We start from the raw sequence: 20,360 nt of genomic DNA on the forward strand, positions 1-20,360 counted from the left end.
TTACTGTAGTGACAGTTAAGTTAGTTATCCTAACTAACTTAACTGTCTTACTCAGTCTAAGCCTTTGTTACCCGATTCATACATACCTATAAATAGGTTAACACTTGTACAATGTAACTATGTCTTGTAATACACTTTCTCATCAATAAAGAAAGCATTCATTATTCATCTCTTTTGTCAAGAGCACTTGCTCTGGTTTTGGTTATGTGTATATGGCATTACTGCCATAGAGTTGTTTTTGATTGTCAACACAGCTGAGTTAGATCATAGTTCTAGAATTAGAAATCCAACAATTGGTATCAGAGCTTTGGAGAGGAGGTTCGAAGAAGATCATCTTGATCTCGGTTCAAGAATCTGGTGAACATCCAAGAAAATGGGCAGTGCGAAGTATGATCTTGAAAAATTTACTGGAAATTACGAACGATTTTGGTCCATGGAGGGTAAAGATGAGGGCAATGCTGGTTCAACAGGGGATCCAGGCTGCTTTGCTGGGAGAAGAGAACTTACCAGATGGTTTGACAGAGAAGGAGAAGGTGGAGATGCTCGATAAAGCTCACAGTGCCATTATCCTGAGTCTAGGGGACAAGGTTCTGCGTGAGGTATTGAAGGAAAAGACAGCTTCTGGTGTATGGTCGAAATTGGAAAGTTTCTACATGACAAAGTCTTTAGCAAATAGACTGTTCTTGAAACAGAAATTGTACTCATTCAAGATGTTGACAGGGAAAAGTGTTGAAGATCACCTCGACGATTTCAATAAGATCATTCTTGATTTAGAAAACATTGGAATCAAGATAGAAGATGAAGACCAAGCTATCATCATCTTGAACTCTCTTCCCACTGAAAATTATGAACATTTTGTGGATACCATGATGTATGGTAAAGAATCATTGACTCTAGAAGAGGTTCAAAATGCTTTAATGTCCAAGGAATTAAAGAAGAAATCAGACCAGAAGGATGACAACAATGGTGATGGATTGTTTGTTCGAGGCAAGAATTTCAAGAAGGGAAACAAAGAATACACAGGAAAAGGGAAGAATCAAGGAAAGTCAGATTCAAAATTCAAGAGAAAATGCTTTGTCTGCAACAAAACCACTCATTTGAGAAAAGATTGTCCTGTTCTTAAGAGTTACAACCAGAAACAGTCATCTGGTGATGTTGATCTGGTTTCAGACTGTGACAGTGATGGCTATGGAAGTGCAGGGGTATTAGTATTGTCTAAGGAAAGTTCAAGAACTGACTGGGTACTCGATTCTGGGTGTTCCTTTCACATTTGCCCAGATCAGTCCCAATTCAGTAATTATGAGAAGATTAATGGTGGCATGGTCAGGCTTGGTGATAATAGATCATGTCCCATAACTGGTATAGGCACTATCAAGCTACAATCAAAAGGTGGAGGAGTTTCAGAGCTAAAGCATGTCAGACATGTTCCAGAAATAAAAAGAAATTTGATATCTGTGGCTATGTTGGATCAAGAGGGCCATTCTGTGAAAATCGAAAATGGCATGATGAGAATTGTCAAAGGGTCAATGCTAGTAATGAAGGGTTCCAAAGAAAATGGGATCTACATCTTACTTGGAAACACTATGATGAATCAAGCAAATGTTGCAGAAGATGAAGGGAAAAGAAAGACAGTAATCTGGCACAAGAGGCTTGGACACATCAGCAATGGTGGACTCAAGATTCTTAGCAAAAAGGGAGTGTTTGGAAAGGACAAAATCATGGATCTGGAGTTCTGTGAACAATGTGTACTTGGAAAGGCTACAAGGATAAAATTTGGAACTGGGAAGCATGTTTCAAAGGGTATTCTCAGCTACATTCACTCAGATCTATGGGGGCCTTCAAGGACAGTTTCTAGAGGTGGTGCCAGGTATTTTCTCACCCTTATAGATGATTTCTCAAGATTTGTTTGGGTTCATATATTGAAAACTAAAGATTTGGCTCTGAAGTTTTTCATAGAATGGAAAACCATGATTGAGAATTAAATTGGTAAGAAAATTAAAAAGCTTAGAACTGACAATGGCTTAGAGTATTGCTCAGATGCTTTTACTAACTATTGCAAAAAGGTTGGAATTAGTAGACACAAGACAGTACCAAGAACACCACAATAAAATAGTTTGGCAGAGAGGATGAATAAAACCATCTTAGAACGAGTTAGGTGCCTACTGATCCATTCTGGACTGCCAAAGAACTTCTGGGCTGAAGCTGTTTCCACGGCTTGTTATTTGATAAACCATTGTCCCTCATCTGCAATAGGCTTCAAGACACCAATTGAGGCATGGACTGGAAGAGATGCAAAGTATGAACACCTGAGAGTGTTTGGTTGTGTAGCATTTGCTCATGTGAGGCAAGGTAAACTCGAACCAAGAGCCAGGAAATGTATTTTTCTGGGGTATCCTGAGGGAGTGAAGGGATACAAAATGTGGAGTATCAAGAATGGAGATCATCAAAAGTATTTTATCAGTAGAGATGTTACTTTTGATGAAAACAGAGTCTATAGAGATACTCTCCAAACCCAGCCAAATGAACCAGTACCATCTGATCTTGAACAAGAAGAGGAGTATCAGTTTGAGGTGGAGCCCAGTAGTGATCAGAATAAGATGCAAGATCAAGGGACAACTGAAGTTGAAGAAGATGTGATTGAGAATGACAATGATGCAGTGAATGATGAACAAGATGAAGAGGAGGATCAAGACTACCAATTGGTCAGAGACAGAAAAAGAAGGGCTGTCAAACCACCAAACAGGTTTGGTTTTGCTGATCTGGTGCATTATGCTTTGTCTAATGCTGCAGTGGATGAGCCTCTGAATTTTAGAGAAGCTATGAAATCAGCATACAAGCATGAATGGAATCAAGCTATGGAGGATGAAATGACTTCATTAAAGAGAAATCATACCTGGATTCTGGTTAGAAAACTTGCTGGAATGAAAGTTGTAGGATGCAAATGGGTACTCAAATACAAGGAAGGGATTCAAGGTGTTGCACAAGCAAGGTTTAAGGCCAGGCTTGTTGCAAAGGGATATGCTCAAAGGGAAGGGATAGATTACAATGAGATTTTTTCTCCTGTAGTAAAACACACATCCATTAGGCTTTTGCTTAGTTTGGTGGCATGTAATGATCTAGAACTTGAGCAACTAGATGTCAAGACTACATACCTACATGGAGATCTAGAGGAAGAGATATTCATGAAGCAACCAGAAGGTTCCGAAGAGTTGGGCAAGGACGATCATGTTTGCTTATTAAAGAAATCTCTATATGGCCTAAAACAGTCACCTAGGCAATGGTACAAACGATTTGATGAGTTTGTCATCAAAATTGGTTTCAAAAGGAGTGCCTATGACTGTTGTGTTTATGTGAGAAACACAAAAGGACCAGTGTTCTTGTTGCTATACGTGGATGATATGTTAATAGCAAGTAAAAGCACCACTGAAATTGACAGACTTAAGAAGTTACTGAGTAAAGAGTTTTCTATGAAGGATCTGGGTGCAGCAAGGAAGATCCTTGGAATTTAAATAGTCAGAGACAGAACCAAGAGAAGAATCAAGTTAACTCAACAAGGGTACACTTCAAAGATTTTGTCTAAGTTTGGGTTTGCTTATTCAAAGCCAGTAAGCACCCCAATCAGTCAACAATTCAAATTAACAAGTGATCAATCTCCTTGCACAGAGGAAGAAGAAGATTACATGGAGAAAGTCCCATACACAAGTGTAGTGGGAAGCATCATGTACTTAATGGTCTGTACAAGACCTGATCTATGTCATGCAGTTAGTGTAGTTAGCAGGTTTATGGGAAAACCTGGCATTGAACATTGGAAAGCTGTCAAATGGATTATGAGATATCTAAAGGGTACCTTTGATATAGGACTTGTCTATGGGCCAAATACTGAAGATTCAGGTGTTGTGGGGTTTGTAGATTCTGATTTTGCTGGTGATATGGACTCTAGAAAATCTCAAACAGGTTATGTGTTCAAAATGAACAACAACACAGTTAGCTGGAAGGCAAATCTTCAGTCTATAGTTGCTCTCTCAACAACCAAAGCTGAGTATATAGCATGCACTGAGGCAGTCAAGGAGGCTTTATGGATGAAAGGCATCACCAGGGAACTCAGAATTCAGCATGAAATTGTAGAAATCTTCTGTGACAGTCAGAGTGCTCTACATCTCAGCAAGAATCAAGTGTTTCATGAACGAACCAAACACATAGATGTGAGATTCCACTTCATTCGAAACACCATATCAGATGGAAAAGTCAAGCTTCTAAAGGTCCCTACCAAAGATAATCCATCTGACATGCTTACAAAAGCTTTACCAAGAGACAAGTTTCAGCATTGTCTCAATTTGTTGCAGATCTCGAATTGAAATGTTTAGGATCTGCTATGCTTTCTAAAAGTGTTAAATTCCTAAATACAATTGAAGCCAAGGTGGAGAATTGTAGAAATATGTAGATGCTGTCTTCACATTGTATTTATTGCATTTGTACTGTTTTCTGGTTTTTTACTGTAGTGACAGTTAAGTTAGTTAGGATAACTAACTTAACTGTCTTACTCAGTCTAAGCCTTTGTTACTCGATTCATACATACCTATAAGTAGGTTAACACTTGTACAATGTAACTATGTCTTGTAATACACTTTCTCATCAATAAAGAAAGCATTCATTATTCATCTCTTTTGTCAAGAGCACTTGCTCTGGTTTTGGTTATGTGTATATGGCATTACTGCCATAGAGTTGTTTTCGATTGTCAACACAGCTGAGTTAGATCATAGTTCTAGGATTAGAAATCCAACAACAGCAAATGTAGAATTTAAAACCAAATTATTACTAACAGCTTGCATCGAAACTAGGCTATCACTTTCAACCTGATCAACATAAGAAAAATCATTCTTCAACCAAGAAAGCACTTCTTTAAGAGCAATACCTTGACCAATTTCGAGAAACACACGACCTTCCTTCAGACTGTTTATACTTGGCTACACTAATTTCTTGGCTGTCTATACTTCATGTTCATAAATATATATAAATGATTTTACATAAGGTTTTTTTTTTTTTAAAAAAAAAAAATCAATTGGATTATTTAGCTCATTTAATGTGACAAAAAAGAAAAATTATTTATGCCCCTACTTTAATAGGAATAATTGTATTTATCTTTTTTTTTTTAGAAAAATATTTTTCTTAACTTTCGTCGACTCACAACTGCCCTTCCGTGTATTGGGCTAACACAATAACGAGTAGTTCGCGCCTTCAGGAGACGAAAGTTAAGAAAAATATGTTAAAAAACAACCCAAGTCACCCTTCAAGAGAGTATGATGTTGGCCATGTCCAACTTTAAGCTGAGGCGGACTAGTACTATGCCTAAGGCTAAAGCTCATAATTCTCAAATTTCAATAAAAATATTTGAGAAATTTATATAAATTACTATTTTTTGTAAATTTTTTACACTTTCACGTTTAAAGTTTTTTTTTTGTTCATATTTTTACGATGTTCATAAAATAATAGAAAAGAAAACTACATGAAAATAACAGAAAAATAACATAAAAATATAATATGTTAATAACAAAAAATCAACATTAAAATAATAAGATTACAATATCTTGTAAAAAAAAAAAATTACAATACAAAAATATATAAAAAAAACCGTATTTTATGTAAATAAAATCTCAAAAATTATAAAAATATGTAAAATTCCGTACAACCGTATTTTTATCATTTTTTATTATTATTTTTGTGTATTTTTAAAATAATTCCAAATTCTTGTCTATACAAATATGGCCATTACAGCTGCCATGGGCTTTCTATTTACTAAGAGAATTGGGCTTGAACACATCACCTACCTTCTTTTCTTTTCTTCTTCTTTTTTTTGTTTATTTTTTTATTTTTGACTTTTGACATTTTTTTTTCTCATTTAATAAAAAGCAATTAAAAATATGGAAAATAGTAAACAAAATAATAATTGGTTCAAAGTAGTTAAAAATAAAAGAATTACACGGTGCGTCGTCTCGAGCAAACCAAAACTTATGTACACCATGCCGATCTAAGTATTTTGGGGGCCACACGCAAAAAATTAAAATTGGGCCCTTTATAAAAATTAAAAAAAAAATTGGGGTTTATTAAAAAAATACCTCTTTTATTTATCAATTAACCAAATCTACCTCTAATTTTATATTGAAACATACCTCTTTTTATATGTGTTGTACCCAAAATACCCTCACATAAGGGAGTCACATGGAGAGTATGTTGAGGTGACAGGGGTAAAATCGGTAAAGTATTTAAAAAAGAGGTAAAAATGATAAACTTTAAAAAAGATGGTAAAAATAAAAGAAGACAATATAAAAAGGATATAGAGTCTAATTTCCTCAAAAAAAAAAAAATTGTGTACATTAATTAAGACCACAATCCCATTATTTTTTTTTTTTTGAAAAAAAGATACATGTTCTTAAACTTTTAGTTATAATTTTTTTTTTATTGATGTATGTATAATAGAAAAAAAATAGATATTTTCATTTTAAAAAAAAAAGAAAAGAAATTGGGCCTTACAAAAATAGAGGCCTCCTACATTGGCCCAACCTGCCCAATATTTGGGCTGATCCTGCATGTACATAAATGACGAAGCTATAATGCCTCCAATTTTTTTCAATATTTTTTAAATTATACGTGAAATGAAGAAATAAAAATAAATATATATTTTTTATATATATTTTTGTATGTGTTGGCCCCCGTTAAATTTTAAATTTTAGGCTCCGTTGTTAAAACAACATTCTAAATGTTTCTAGTATTTGAAGTATTTGGTCTTAAAAAATAGTAGTTAAATCTTAGTAGTAATTTTTTTTGGTTAGTACAACTTTTTTATTTTTGCTAAATATGTAGTAAATTAGCAACAAATTATTATAAATGACACAAATATATTTATATATAAAAAAAAAATTTTAATTATGAGTTGAGAGTGATGGAATGCCTATTTTAAGAAAATTAATATTCTAAATTTAAAGGTTGGGCATGATAATAGGAAGGGTTGTTTTAATTTGTGTGGTAATTAATCGATTAATTAATATTCCAATTTATGATTAATTCATAAATAATTTAATATGCTGTAATTAATTGTAATCAAAACCAAATTAATGATTAATTATTATTTTTATTATTGTTTAATTCCATATCAATCAATGAGAGAATCATCCATACATACCTTTTAGCTGGTTATTGAATCTCTTTTCTTCAAGGTTTGATTTTTTTTTTTCATATCTTCTTTTTAATTATTATTATTATTTTCTTTTTCCTTAAATTATAAGGAGAAGAAGAAGAAAAAAACAAATTTTTATGATCATCAACAATTTGAAAAAACACATGATTAATTGAATAAGTTTTGGTTATTATATAATTAATAATTTTATTTATAATTTAATTATATTTGTGTTAATATTTAGGATCATCATCATGTTTATAAAATTCTAACAATAAATTTGATTTTTGCATATGTATGTAGATTTATATATGATTATACATGATTAACACATAAATTTATATTAATTATTGTGATTTTTCTTTTGCTTATGAATAAAAATATAGGGAGATGAAAAGAATATGGTTGGTGTTGATGGTTTTGTGTTTGAGTTCTTCAATAATCAAGAATGGAGTGATGATAAGTGCACAACCACAAGTGTCTTCTTTCTTCATTTTCGGGGATTCTTTATCTGACGGTGGAAATAATAACATGCTTTCGACGTTAGCGAAAGTCAACTACTTGCCCTATGGAATTGACTACCCAACTGGTCAACCTACCGGAAGATTTACCAACGGACGTACTGTCGTTGATTTACTTGGTAATTCATCGTTAACTATATGGTGTGGTTAATATATTCTCAACTGTTGAAATAAAATTTCACGGATATTTATAAATTACGTAAATATTTTTATGTTAAATAATATTATTGTGTGTATGTTATACTGTGTATTTAACAATACGTACAATATCTGCATGCCTATAAATATGTAGACGAAGTGTACATATAGTTAATTACACGATATAATTATTACAAAAAAAAACTTACTTTTAGTAGTAACTTTTTAGTTACAATATATATAGATTTTTTGTGACTTTGAATCATAACAAAAAATTACTTTTTATTATAACATAGTGTATTTAGATATAACTTGTCACTAATTTAATTTTAGTCACAACAATTATCGTAAGTAAAAATATATTTATTCAGGCTCGACCCTAGGCTAACGCGGACTAAAGCGTTTTCCTAGGGCCCAAAATATTTATATAGGATACTTTTTTGCATTGAAAAAATGGTATTTTTGTAAAGTTGTATGAAAAGAGGCTCAATAATACTCACACTTTGCATTAGATATAACACACACAAAATTTCTTAGGCCCATTATTACTTAGGGTGCATTTAGTCACAACAAATTGTAATTTTTGTGACTAATATTTTTAATTACAGACCTTTTAGTGATAACATAAACCTTTTCACTCACAATCGTAAATTCTATTGTGACTAAAAGTAAACAAATTTTGTAACGAATTATGATAATGTTTTTTATCGAATAATTACATATTCAATTAAAAAATGTGCATTTAAATCTCATCATTCATTGAGTTTTATTTTGAGATCATTAGTTAAATTCACATATATATAATTAATGATTATTAATTTGTTCTTATTTACATGCAGCTGAATATATAGGTTTCAATGAGTCTATTCCAACCTTTTTAACAGTTAATAATTCTATGGACTCAAAATTAATACTTAATGGTGTGAATTATGCATCTGGCTCAGCTGGAATTCTAAACAACACTGGAAAACATTTGGTATGTTTATTATTAATTTATTATACATGCTTCATAATATTTTTAAGTTTAATTATATATATATATAAACGAATTTATGTTATGTTATGATAAATATTAGGGTTAATACTATTTCGAATTTTATATTTTATAAAAGTTATTAATTGGACGTACCCTTTGTTTTGTTAAATAGCAAAAATATAGATCTTATATTTTTGAGAATAGTATAAATAGAATCATGAGTTCAATTTTTGACAATTTTTTTGTTAATATAATCACATTGAAGATAATTCCTAACACAAACAAATGCATAAAGTGTAACAAGTTTTATTTTGACAAAAAATCAGTTTTTGATGCTATTTATAGTATTATTTTAAAAATTACATGGTCTAATTTATCATTTAACAAAATAAATGGTCAACCTAATAACTTTTATAATTATAGAATCTAAAATGGTATTTACCCTAAATAAATATTATGATGAAATAATAAATCACATTCAATATTTATATTTATATATCCTTCATTCACATCCAATAAGTTACATAATTAAGTTTACATTTAGAATAAAATAATTTTGTGATAATTGGAATTGAGTGTAATGCTTCATTTCATACACAATTAATAATATTTGACATCCAAACACAAATCTTAAATTATAACTTCTGAACATGCTCAAAAATATTGCATCAAATTATTTTTTTACGATGATTTTCGAACAAAATTTAATCGTTTCTAACAAACTTAATCAAGTATTTTAGAGACTCATCATCATGATTATTCATAAATTATAATATTTATTAGATACATTTCATAATAATTTAACAAATGTGTATATTTTTTCGTATATATGTAGGGTCAGAACATCAACTTTGGTACACAATTAAAGAATCACAGAAGTGTTATGACGAGTTTGGTTAAGAGCTTAGGAAGCCGAAGAGCAGCAAGAAGACACTTAAACGAGGGCTTATATTGGGTTGCAATAGGAAATAATGACTATCTCAACAACTACTTCTCACGTGATCAGTTATACTCTTCCTCTCATGCTCACTCGCCCGAAACTTTTGCTCTTCTTCTCATTGAACAATATCGTAACTATATCATGGTACGTATATATATATGTACACATAATATTATGATCGATATACTTTTCTCATCTATATTGTTACTACAAAAAATTTTACTTTTAACCACAACAAGTGCTAAAATATTGGATTAAAATTTCATTTTTAAAATTAATATTTAATTACAATTATTTTTGAAAGTTCATATCAATAGGTAATATTTATTAAAATATAATTCAATATATATATTCTTGATCACATCTTGGGAAGATTAATACTTTGCAATAACTTCTGCTACTATAATTAATGCGATAAAATATATGAAATCTAATATTAAATTGCATCAATTATTAATTATCATATGCAGAAATTATATAAGTATGGAGCAACCAAGGTAGTGCTAGTGGGATTGGGAAGAATAGGTTGCACCCCTAATTCAGTGGCATTTTACCAAACCAATAGCTCTAACCCGTGCGTCGACAAAATGAACGAAGCAGTCGAACATTTCAACGTTAAGCTTTTAGCACTTGTCGATCAACTCAACACGAATTTCACTAACGCTAAATTCATCTTCATTAACTCTTTCGAAATGGATGGTGGTGATCCTACTACTGCTGGTATGTAATTTTTTATTTTATTTTTTTTAATAAGGTCTTAAATTCGAATCTCATTAAATTAGACGAAAATGTGAATACATAATATGCATAGTAATACATACATATGTTATTATTTATAACCATATCTCATGACATATGATAATTTTTCATTATTTTTGAATTTATAAATAATTTTTTTTTTCTAATACTCTAACAATTCAACGAAATATTTGTAATGTTACAATGTAACATATAAGGTAATGATTTTTGATAATAAAAATAAAAAAGATCAATAATTGGTGAAAGAAATAATTTTTAAGAATATTACATTTAAGTCCTCCATTATTTTATTTTCTTCCTATAGTCCTCATTCTCTTTGTTTTTATTATTTTCAGGATTTAAGGTTTGGGATGTTGGATGTTGCCCAGTGAATGCACAAGGGCAATGTGTTCCATTGAAAAAGCCATGTGAGAATAGAGAAGAATTTGTATTTTGGGACTCATTCCATCCAACTGAAGAAGCCAATAAAATCACTGCAAGTCGAATATACACAGCTTTTGACCTTTCTGATAGTTATCCTATGGATCTCAGACACCTTATTAATTTGTCATTACCTCCGCCTCCCCCTCGCTCTCGCTCTCGCTCTCGCTCCCGCTCCCGCTCCCGCTCCAGCTCTCGCTCCCGCTCGCGCTCTGGTCTTCGCTCTCATCCGCACCCTCCACTTTAATTAATTTTTTTAATTCTTTTTATATGTATGAAAAAAAATGTTTATATTGAAGAAAAAAATAGAAAATATATAGTATTGTGTTGTATACTATATTTTATATTTGTTGATCATCAATTAGTACAAATTTGACTTGTTTAGTATTGTTATTTTTTATATTTATTTTATTTAAAAACTATATATATTCTTACAAAAAAATATTTATATAGATTTTTTTTAATGGTTACTCTTTGTTCTTAATATAATTATAGGTAAATTTATTTTTAACTTTTTATTTTGTAAAAATTACTGATTATATATTTTGTTAAATGGTACATTGGATGTATTTTTTAAAATAGTACTAAATAGTAGCTTAAATTAATTTTTTGACAAAACAAAAATTTAATAATAACAAAAAAAAATGTGTACGTATGTGCTATTATATAAAATAAAAAAAATGAGATTTAATTATTTTTACACTTCAAAGTAGTTTTGTTTTTTGTATTTTTACAGAATTTAACATAACGACCTACATACTAACTAATGGAGCAATCTAAATCACAACCAAAATTCATATAGCAACCTACATAGAAATCATCAGAGCAACCCGTAAATTTAAAAAAAAAAAAGAAGTTAAAAATGGTATAAAATTTGTTATTGCTAAAATTATATTGATGAGGGTTTTTCTCTCTCTTAGCTCTCGTAGTTCTCTCGAACTGGTGCCATGGCAGAGGCTAGAGCAATAATGTAGGGGAAGCTCAAAATTACTGCAAAGAATTTAAGAAATGTGGACCTAATTCCACAACTGGTGTTTGAAAACCAAAACAATGGAAGAGGTACTTGGAGTTGAGCCTACTGATTTTACTGATGATGAAGGGGCTGGGAAATTTGATGGAGCTAAAGGAGAAGACCTTGGAAGTCGAGATGTCTTCCAAGCACCCTTGACTCCACGATCATCCTTGCAATTAATTTAATGTCAGGTATGGGTGACAATTCGTGTTCGCAGGTCGTGTTCGTGTCTTATCGAGACTCATGTATAATAGACATATGCTCGACCCGAACACAATCCGTTTAATAATCGTGTCAAAAAAATGAAACCAGAATACAACCCATTTATAAATGGGTTGACACAGCACGACACATGTAACCCGTTTATAAACATATTTTGTTTAAACATGTCAACCAATAACACGTTTGTGAAGTATTCAACGCGTTTATAACCCTTTTATGACATGTTAAAGTACTAAGATAACTTTAAATAGGTCATTAACAGGTCAATTTCGTGTTAGCCGTGTCAACCCGAACACGACATGTTTATTAAACGGGTTAGACGAGTCAACCCGAACACGACCCAAACCCATTTAAGAAACCCAAACCCACTAAATTTTGTGTGAGTTTCAAGTTGTATTATCGTGTCTGACCCGTTTTGCTAGCCCTAACGTCAAAAAGATATTCATGCTAATTTTTCCAACACCCTAGAAGCAAATCAACAATGTTCAAAAATTATTGCTCAAGGTTACTCTTCTATCCCTCCAATACTTAGATCTGGTAGTTTTGTGAGGAATTTAGAAAATTCATTTGCAAGTTTTGTGAGAAGTAAGAAGTTTAATTTTACAATGGAGGACATTCAAGAGGAAATTTCTTATTGGGAGTCTTCGATTGTGTGCTACGTACTGGGAGCAAACCCACCATTAATGGTACTGGAAGGATTTGCTAGAAGAGTATGGAAAGATAAAGTTGATAAGGTCAATCTCTTAGCTTATTGTGTGTTCTTAATCAGAATGCACTCTGATGACATTATCGAGAAAGGCTATACCTTCTTCAATCAAAGGCCAATTGTTAGGCCTGGGACCCCAAACACGAATTTTAGTAAGGAGGATATTCGAACGATTCCAATTTGTATGATCTAGAAATTAAATACTGGGGTAAAAATTTTGTTCAAAATTTTTGTATAATGCCCCTAGCCAAAATAGTTGGTATTGGAAGAAAATTGTGGAACGCAAAGAGAGAGTTTAACTTCTCATGGATCATGTTTAGTTTTCACTTACTCACTATACAATCTTTGTAGGATACAAATTGATGGATGATGCTGGGAGTATGTTCATTGGAGTAAGGTAGTTTGATGCAAATTGAATATTTCTAAACACAATTTTCTGTTGTGAATAGTTATTCTAAATAGACTCAAGATCAGAGAAAGTATTGTTGGAAGACTACATCATAAAGTATCGGATAAAATTATAAAAACGTAGATTATATGTAAAAATATTAAGTCATATATAAGAATATGAATTACTTCATTTATCATTAAATTATTTTGAGATGAAATTTCATAATTCTTGTCATAATATTAAAAGTCATATCTCTAACGAGTTTTCGATCAACGCCTATCCAATGATCATTTTAGAAAATAGCTAGCAAAGATTAGTTATTATGTTATTAAATGATGGAGCACTATAGTGGATTACAATTCCCAACACGTATGTAACTCATTAGAAAATGAAATATCACTTCTAGTTAGGATACAATCTTTTCCTCCTCTTTTTATGGATGGACTTATAATAATATTATATAAGAGAAAGGATAATAAAAATATGAAAAAAATAAAATAAAAACATATATTACATACATATATAAATCCCACTTTCAAGAAATGATCTTGAGGATGAGAAAAGATGTAATAAATAAGTATATGAAAATAAAAAGAACAAAATACAAATACAGCTATATATGAAATTGGCAAGCAATTAATATTTAAAAATAAAAGAAAAGAAAAATGAAATTAACAAACAAAAAAAAGTTATATTTTCCCTTAAATTTATGTCAAAGGGGTTTTTCACGCTACTAATTAAACACTTCTCATAGTGTTATAGCAGGCGTTTAAAGAGTTTTTCGCAGCTAAACTTTTTCAATTATTGTTTAATTATTCGTATTTAATCATCTAATTAAACTTAAATTTTGGCTGTAAAATCTTCTAAACTATCGAACTGTTAACAAATTTAAGGTATCATTTAGTTAAATGTCATCATGAACTGCTTATGTATACAGTCTTGTACACATGACACGTTTATATTAGTACAACTATTATTTCAAAATTCATTTAAAATTAAATAACATAAAAAACAAAAATAAAAAATTACATTATAAATTTTGAAATAATTTATTATAATTTTAATAATAATATAAGGTGTACCAATATAAACGTGTCACATGTATAATAATGTACACATAAATAGTCCATGTTATTAGCAGTTAACTGTGAAAAATAGATAACATCTTAAATTTGTTAACAGTTAAGTAGTTTGGAAAGTTTTACCACCAAAATTTATGCTTAGAGAATTAAGTGCAAGTGTAATGATAGTTGAGAGAGTTTAATTAGTTACAAAAATATTTATGTTAAAATATTTAATTAATTAATGAGAATTGCTAAAAAAGCACTATTAGTGCCTAGCACCTTGGTGTCATACCGCTATTAGTATAATTAAATATCTAGTCTTATGTAATTTAAGAAAATAACTTTTAGGGAATATCGCTAACCAGTCGTGACCACCTATAAAAGGTGATGGGCACCACTAATGCATGCCCAATAGCAATACTCTTAATTAATACATACATGGCTCGTTTGGTACGCCGTATAAGAGTTGTATTGTATTAAATAATAAGTAACATTATGTTTGGATAAAACAATGTATTGTATTAATTATTACGACTAATTTTTTTTTTTAATACAATGGATGTTCTATTATTTAATACAAAATAAATGGTCTGTATTAGCTTGTATTATAATATTTATAAAGAATTCGGGGTCAACACTAATCTCCGAACAGGACCCTGGACCCGGGACCCAGACCTGGACGTGGACCCCAGACCTGGGACCCAGACCCAAACCAGGACCTGGATCTGGACCAAGGACCTAAACCCGGACCCGGGACCCGAGACTCGAACCTGGACTCAAGACCTGAACCCGGACCGGGACCAGGACTCGGACACGGGACCCGTTCCCGAACCCGGACCCGTTCCTGGACCCGGTATCCGAGACCTGAGACATGCAACCTGCGACCCGAACGCGGACCCGACCCGTAGTTAGTATTGGGGTCAAGTATATTAAAAGTATATATTATAACTTTACATAATCTATTAATATAAGTCAATACCAAATATAGTACTGTATTAAATAATACTAATATACAATACAATCCAACACAATTCAACATAATACAATATAATACAGCGTATCAAACGAGTTATATAAACATTAATTATTGTTATATATATATGATTAAATATTAATTGGTCAATTTATTAGCCATCTCAATTATTAAATTTATATTATATAGTGTCATATTGAGCAAGTTGGCCATAAGACACATACCAAATTATTATTAAACTCAACAATCATCATCATTCTGTTAGCTTACATAATTAAAATAATATTTAATAAAAAAAAAACTATATCTATATTACCTATGGCTATGATCACATCACTATGATTATTATATGATTTTTATTATTCTATATATAATATTAATTAATCATCCCTATATATATGGTATGCCTATAGCTCCATATTATTATCAATTCTCAGCCAAAATAATGGGTATGAATTATATATTTATAAAAATATTGGTAATATTATTATTAATATTATTGGATAAAAATGGTGTTAATGGAGAAGAAAATGTGCCATGTTTTTTCATATTTGGAGATTCTTTAGTTGACAATGGAAATAACAACAGACTTCCAACCTCTGCAAAAGTTAATTATAAGCCTTATGGCATTGATTTATTATCATCTCCTGATCCAACTGGAAGATTTTCCAATGGTCTCACTCCTGTTGACATACTTGGTATATATATATATATATATCTTCTCTCTTATATATTCATATATATATATATATGTATGAACAAATTTATAGTACACTTGCTAAAAGAAAGTGTTTTTGTATATTGATTATGTGTTTGTGCATTCAGGTGAGTATTTTAATCTGTTTTTTTTTTCTTTCAAAAATTATGTATTGTATTAATTAATTAATGATAAATTATAATATATATATATTTATAGGTGAACTTTTAGGGTTTGAGGAGTTGATACCACCATTTTCGAGTGCAAGTGGAGATATGATACTAAAAGGTGTAAATTATGCATCTGGTGCAGCAGGAATTCGCCAAGAATCAGGCCAACATTTGGTATTATTAATAATTATATATCATCCTAAATTTTAGGAATTTTTCAAGAAAATTTTACAATATAGACATTATTTTTGTTTTTATTAGTAAAAATTTCTCTAAATTTTTTTAGTATTTTGATAAATAATAACTTAATTTTTTTTATACATACAAAAATATTTACATAATAGATATTTATTTATTTTTGAAAAATTTAAAATAATTTATTATGTCAAAAATAAAATTAAAAATATTACATTGGGTGTTTTTTTAATACACTTGCAATTGAATATTTTGAATTTATTTTTAGGTATAGTAAATTATTTATAAATTTTAAAAACCCGGTGAAATACCCATTATTTAAAAAAATTATAGTTTTAAAAAAAAAATTCTCTAAATATCAAAAATACAGATAATCCATTAATTAACTAGGACAAAAATCTATAATTAGAACGAGCACAATATAAAAATTAGACAAAAAAGATCTCCTGATTTAAATTTAATTTTCCAATATATTTATATATTATATATTACAAAAATGAGAAGTGTATTGTAATTTGTACGTAATAAATTAATTAATTAATTAACTTTCTAATTAATCACATGCATGCATGCAGGGGGCACGTGTGAGCTTGGATAAACAATTATGGAACCATCAAATAACAATTTTACGTATGAATCACATTCTTAATAATAAAAAATATGATAATTATAATTATAATTATAAATCATCAACAAAAGATTACTTAGAAAAATGTTTGTATTATGTTGGAATGGGAAGTAATGATTACCTTAACAATTATTTCTTACCTAAAATTTACTCTTCAAGTCATATTTATACACCTCAACAATATGCTTCTCTCCTCATCGATCAATATCAAAAACAAATTCAGGTATTAATTATTAATTATATCATATAATATGTTATTTTATATTATTCTTATTTTATAAACTATATGTAAATATGTATTAATTATTGTTTTTTTCCTTTAAATATTAATTATTTTGCATGCATAAGGAGATTAATCTTGTATAATTGTATTGGTGTTGAGAAGAAAATAAACTATTCTATACATTTGTAGAGTAATTTGCGGTATAAATACTTAATTTTAATTCTTGATTATAGATAAATATTTAAATTTAATTTTTAAGGATAATAATACCTAAGTTATATTTTAGGACCTGTCAAATTATTATTTCCATGTTATTTTTTTATTGATATATTTAAAGTTATTTTTATATAAAAAAATAAAAATTTAATGATCTAGACTAATCATGAACTGTCACATAGTCATTGACTTCACATTTAATGACCAGATATACCTACAGAAGTTTCTGAAAAATAACTTAAGTATTATTACTACAAATAATTAAACTTAATTAAATATTTATCTACAAACTAAAAGTTAAATTTAAATATTTTTATCGCAAATTATTATTATTATTATTTTTTTGTGTATGTATTAATCACTTGGCCAAGATGAGAGTTTGATAAAATAGTATATAATTAATTTTTATAGTAGTATATATCTTGTAAAATGAAAATATTTTGATAATTACCTATCAAATATATATCAAAAAAACTAGTTATTTTGATACTCTTATTAGTGCAATCGAGTTCTACATATTTTAATTTAATATGTAATTAATATATGTATATGCAGAGATTGTATAGTTATGGTGCAAGGAAGGTTGCCCTAATTGGATTGGGACCCATTGGTTGCATCCCCTATGCAATGAAATCATTTGGGGCAAAAAATGGATCAATTTGTGTTGATGAAGTGAATGAAGCTATTCAATTATTCAACCAAAAGCTTATATCACTTGTTGACAATTTCAACAACAAATTCAATGATTCAGCAAAGTTCATTTATGTCAACTCTTTTGGAATAGGCTCTGGGGATCCCACTGCTGCTGGTATATATACCTACCTAACTACACATTATTTATTTTATTAATTTTCAATTTAATTATAATAATTGATTTTTAAATATATATATATAGAAAGAGCTAACTTCCTCTGTTTATTAGTAGTGCCTAATACCATCTAAAAATAGCACCTTAATTATAATTAGTTAGCGATAACGATATGACATGTTGGAAGGAGCTAACAGACCCAACTCCAGGCATGAGGCAGGCTAGGTTTGTGCTTAGGGCCAAGGAGACCAAACAAATTATAATACATATTTTTTACTAATTTTAAAAAATATCATATTTTTTTTCCTAAGAGTCTATAATTATTTTATTTACTTCGATCTACTAAATTTCAAGGCTTCACTAGGCACCACTAGTTCCTTTTGAACATTTCTACCGACCTAAGGCCCACTAAGCCCAAGACCCCATAAAAAACACATATTTTTCAAATAAGGCCCAATAATTTTTCTTCCTAAGGCCCAATATATCTCTGAGCAACTACAATAAAACAAAGTCTATAGTATATAATTACATCACCTTGCCTATATCCTAATCTCAAATGCTTATTAATTTTTTGGGTTTTTTTTTTAATTTAATTATTTTATTTTTCTGAATATTATTTATTGCATGTGCAGGGTTCAAGTTTTTGAACACAAGTTGTTGCCCAACAAATAATATTGGGCAATGTATACCAAATGGGAAAGTTTGTGAAAAGAGAGAATTATATGTGTTTTGGGATGATATTCACCCAACTCAAGCTGTCAATGGATTCACTGCAAATAGATCCTATAATGCTTTTCTTCCTTCTGATACTTATCCCATTGATATTAAACAACTTGTTGCTTTACAACTCTAATTACTTAATTAATTAAATTAATACATATATAATTAAGGTGTATGCATGTCAATTATACAATCAATAAAATATTGAGAAAGAAAATAAGGTTGATCATTTGTATTTAAGGGATTCAGATATTGTCGATCTTTGTACTTTTGGTTTTGAGCTAAGACAGACTAGGCCCATACTTAGACCTCACCCAACCTCAGGACTCAAAAATATTATGTACTATATTAAATTGTATAAAAAAAAATGGTATAGTTTTAGATAATTTTGTGAAGTATAGAAAAGAATTATTGAATGACATAATTATATATCACACTAAATTTAGAAAATTTTTTACATTTTTTTATATATTTTTACGGTATTCTATAAAAATATAAAAAAATAACGTGAAAATTACATGAAAGTAATAAAAAAATAACAAAAAATAACATAAAATATACAAATAACAAAAAATAAACAACAAATAACAAAAATATAACATAAAAATACTTCAAAACACCGTATTTTATATAAATAAAATCTAAAAATTATAAGAATGTTGAAAACTTCGTACAAATCATATTTTTGTAATTTTTTTTTATTGTTTTTGTATTTTTTATTTTTTTGAAATTATCCCTTATTAAATCATCTACTTGTCTTTATAGTGTTGGAAGTTTTCTAAGTACACTTTGAGTGAATAGGGGGATAAAATGGAAATGTATTCAAAATACAAATAAAAGTATTACATAATGATTATATGAGAAGAAGAAGAGAGTACAAAACTTTGTAATAATAATACATAGCATTATTTATGAACAGAAGAGAAAATGAATTCTTAAAGGCTTGAATAAGGTTAATATCGATATTTTTATCCTAAAAGTTATTTCGTTTATATTCTATTTCATCACTATCAACCAAATGCATTCACGAAGATATTTTAGACCGAAATATATATAACAATTGCTTTTGTAATTAGTATCTGAGAAGAGACTCAAACCTCAAATCTTGTTCGAACAAGCTTAATTAGAATCCAAATTTCACTATACCATCAACCTCATATATAATTTCTTGCTTATGCTTATTTTTTTTTTAATTAAAATAAAAATTAATTATGTAGAATAAAATAGGAGAGTCCATCTCTTCTAAATAAACATGTAAAGTTACACTTTTATATTATATTATTTTAATTGAATGAAAATCTTGAGTCTATCTATGCCTATAAAAACCATGAAAACTATATACTATATTCTAAAAACAAATCAAACCAAATTTTTAGATCTAGAGAATTAATTGAAGTATAATTATTAATC

General features: G+C 29.4%; 2 protein-coding genes across 3 annotated transcripts; both read left to right on the top strand.

Annotated features, from left to right (window-relative positions):
- The first annotated feature begins 6,945 nt into the window (after positions 1 to 6,945).
- On the top strand, positions 6,946 to 11,316 carry LOC115697574 (GDSL esterase/lipase At1g29670-like). Its single transcript, XM_030624643.2, has 6 exons — positions 6,946 to 7,211; positions 7,558 to 7,811; positions 8,670 to 8,806; positions 9,642 to 9,890; positions 10,217 to 10,466; positions 10,841 to 11,316. The coding sequence occupies exons 2-6, from the start codon at positions 7,562 to 7,564 to the stop codon at positions 11,170 to 11,172; spliced, it is 1,218 nt and encodes a 405-aa protein (XP_030480503.2). The 5' UTR covers positions 6,946 to 7,211; positions 7,558 to 7,561; the 3' UTR covers positions 11,173 to 11,316.
- A 4,377-nt stretch (positions 11,317 to 15,693) lies between these two features.
- Positions 15,694 to 19,183, top strand: LOC115697562 (GDSL esterase/lipase At1g29660-like). 2 transcript variants are annotated; one of them, XM_030624630.2, is made up of 5 exons: positions 15,694 to 15,991; positions 16,210 to 16,334; positions 16,931 to 17,206; positions 17,978 to 18,230; positions 18,863 to 19,183. In XM_030624630.2, the coding sequence occupies exons 1-5, from the start codon at positions 15,697 to 15,699 to the stop codon at positions 19,081 to 19,083; spliced, it is 1,170 nt and encodes a 389-aa protein (XP_030480490.2). In that variant the 5' UTR covers positions 15,694 to 15,696; the 3' UTR covers positions 19,084 to 19,183. The 2 variants fall into 2 exon arrangements, with proteins under 2 accessions (XP_030480490.2, XP_060957619.1); XM_061101636.1 differs by lacking the exon at positions 16,931 to 17,206 and having other exon boundaries at positions 15,696 to 15,991.
- Positions 19,184 to 20,360: the final 1,177 nt, after the last annotated feature.

Source organism: Cannabis sativa, chromosome 7, assembly GCF_029168945.1.
Source record: "Cannabis sativa cultivar Pink pepper isolate KNU-18-1 chromosome 7, ASM2916894v1, whole genome shotgun sequence".
Classification (NCBI taxonomy): domain Eukaryota; kingdom Viridiplantae; phylum Streptophyta; class Magnoliopsida; order Rosales; family Cannabaceae; genus Cannabis; species Cannabis sativa.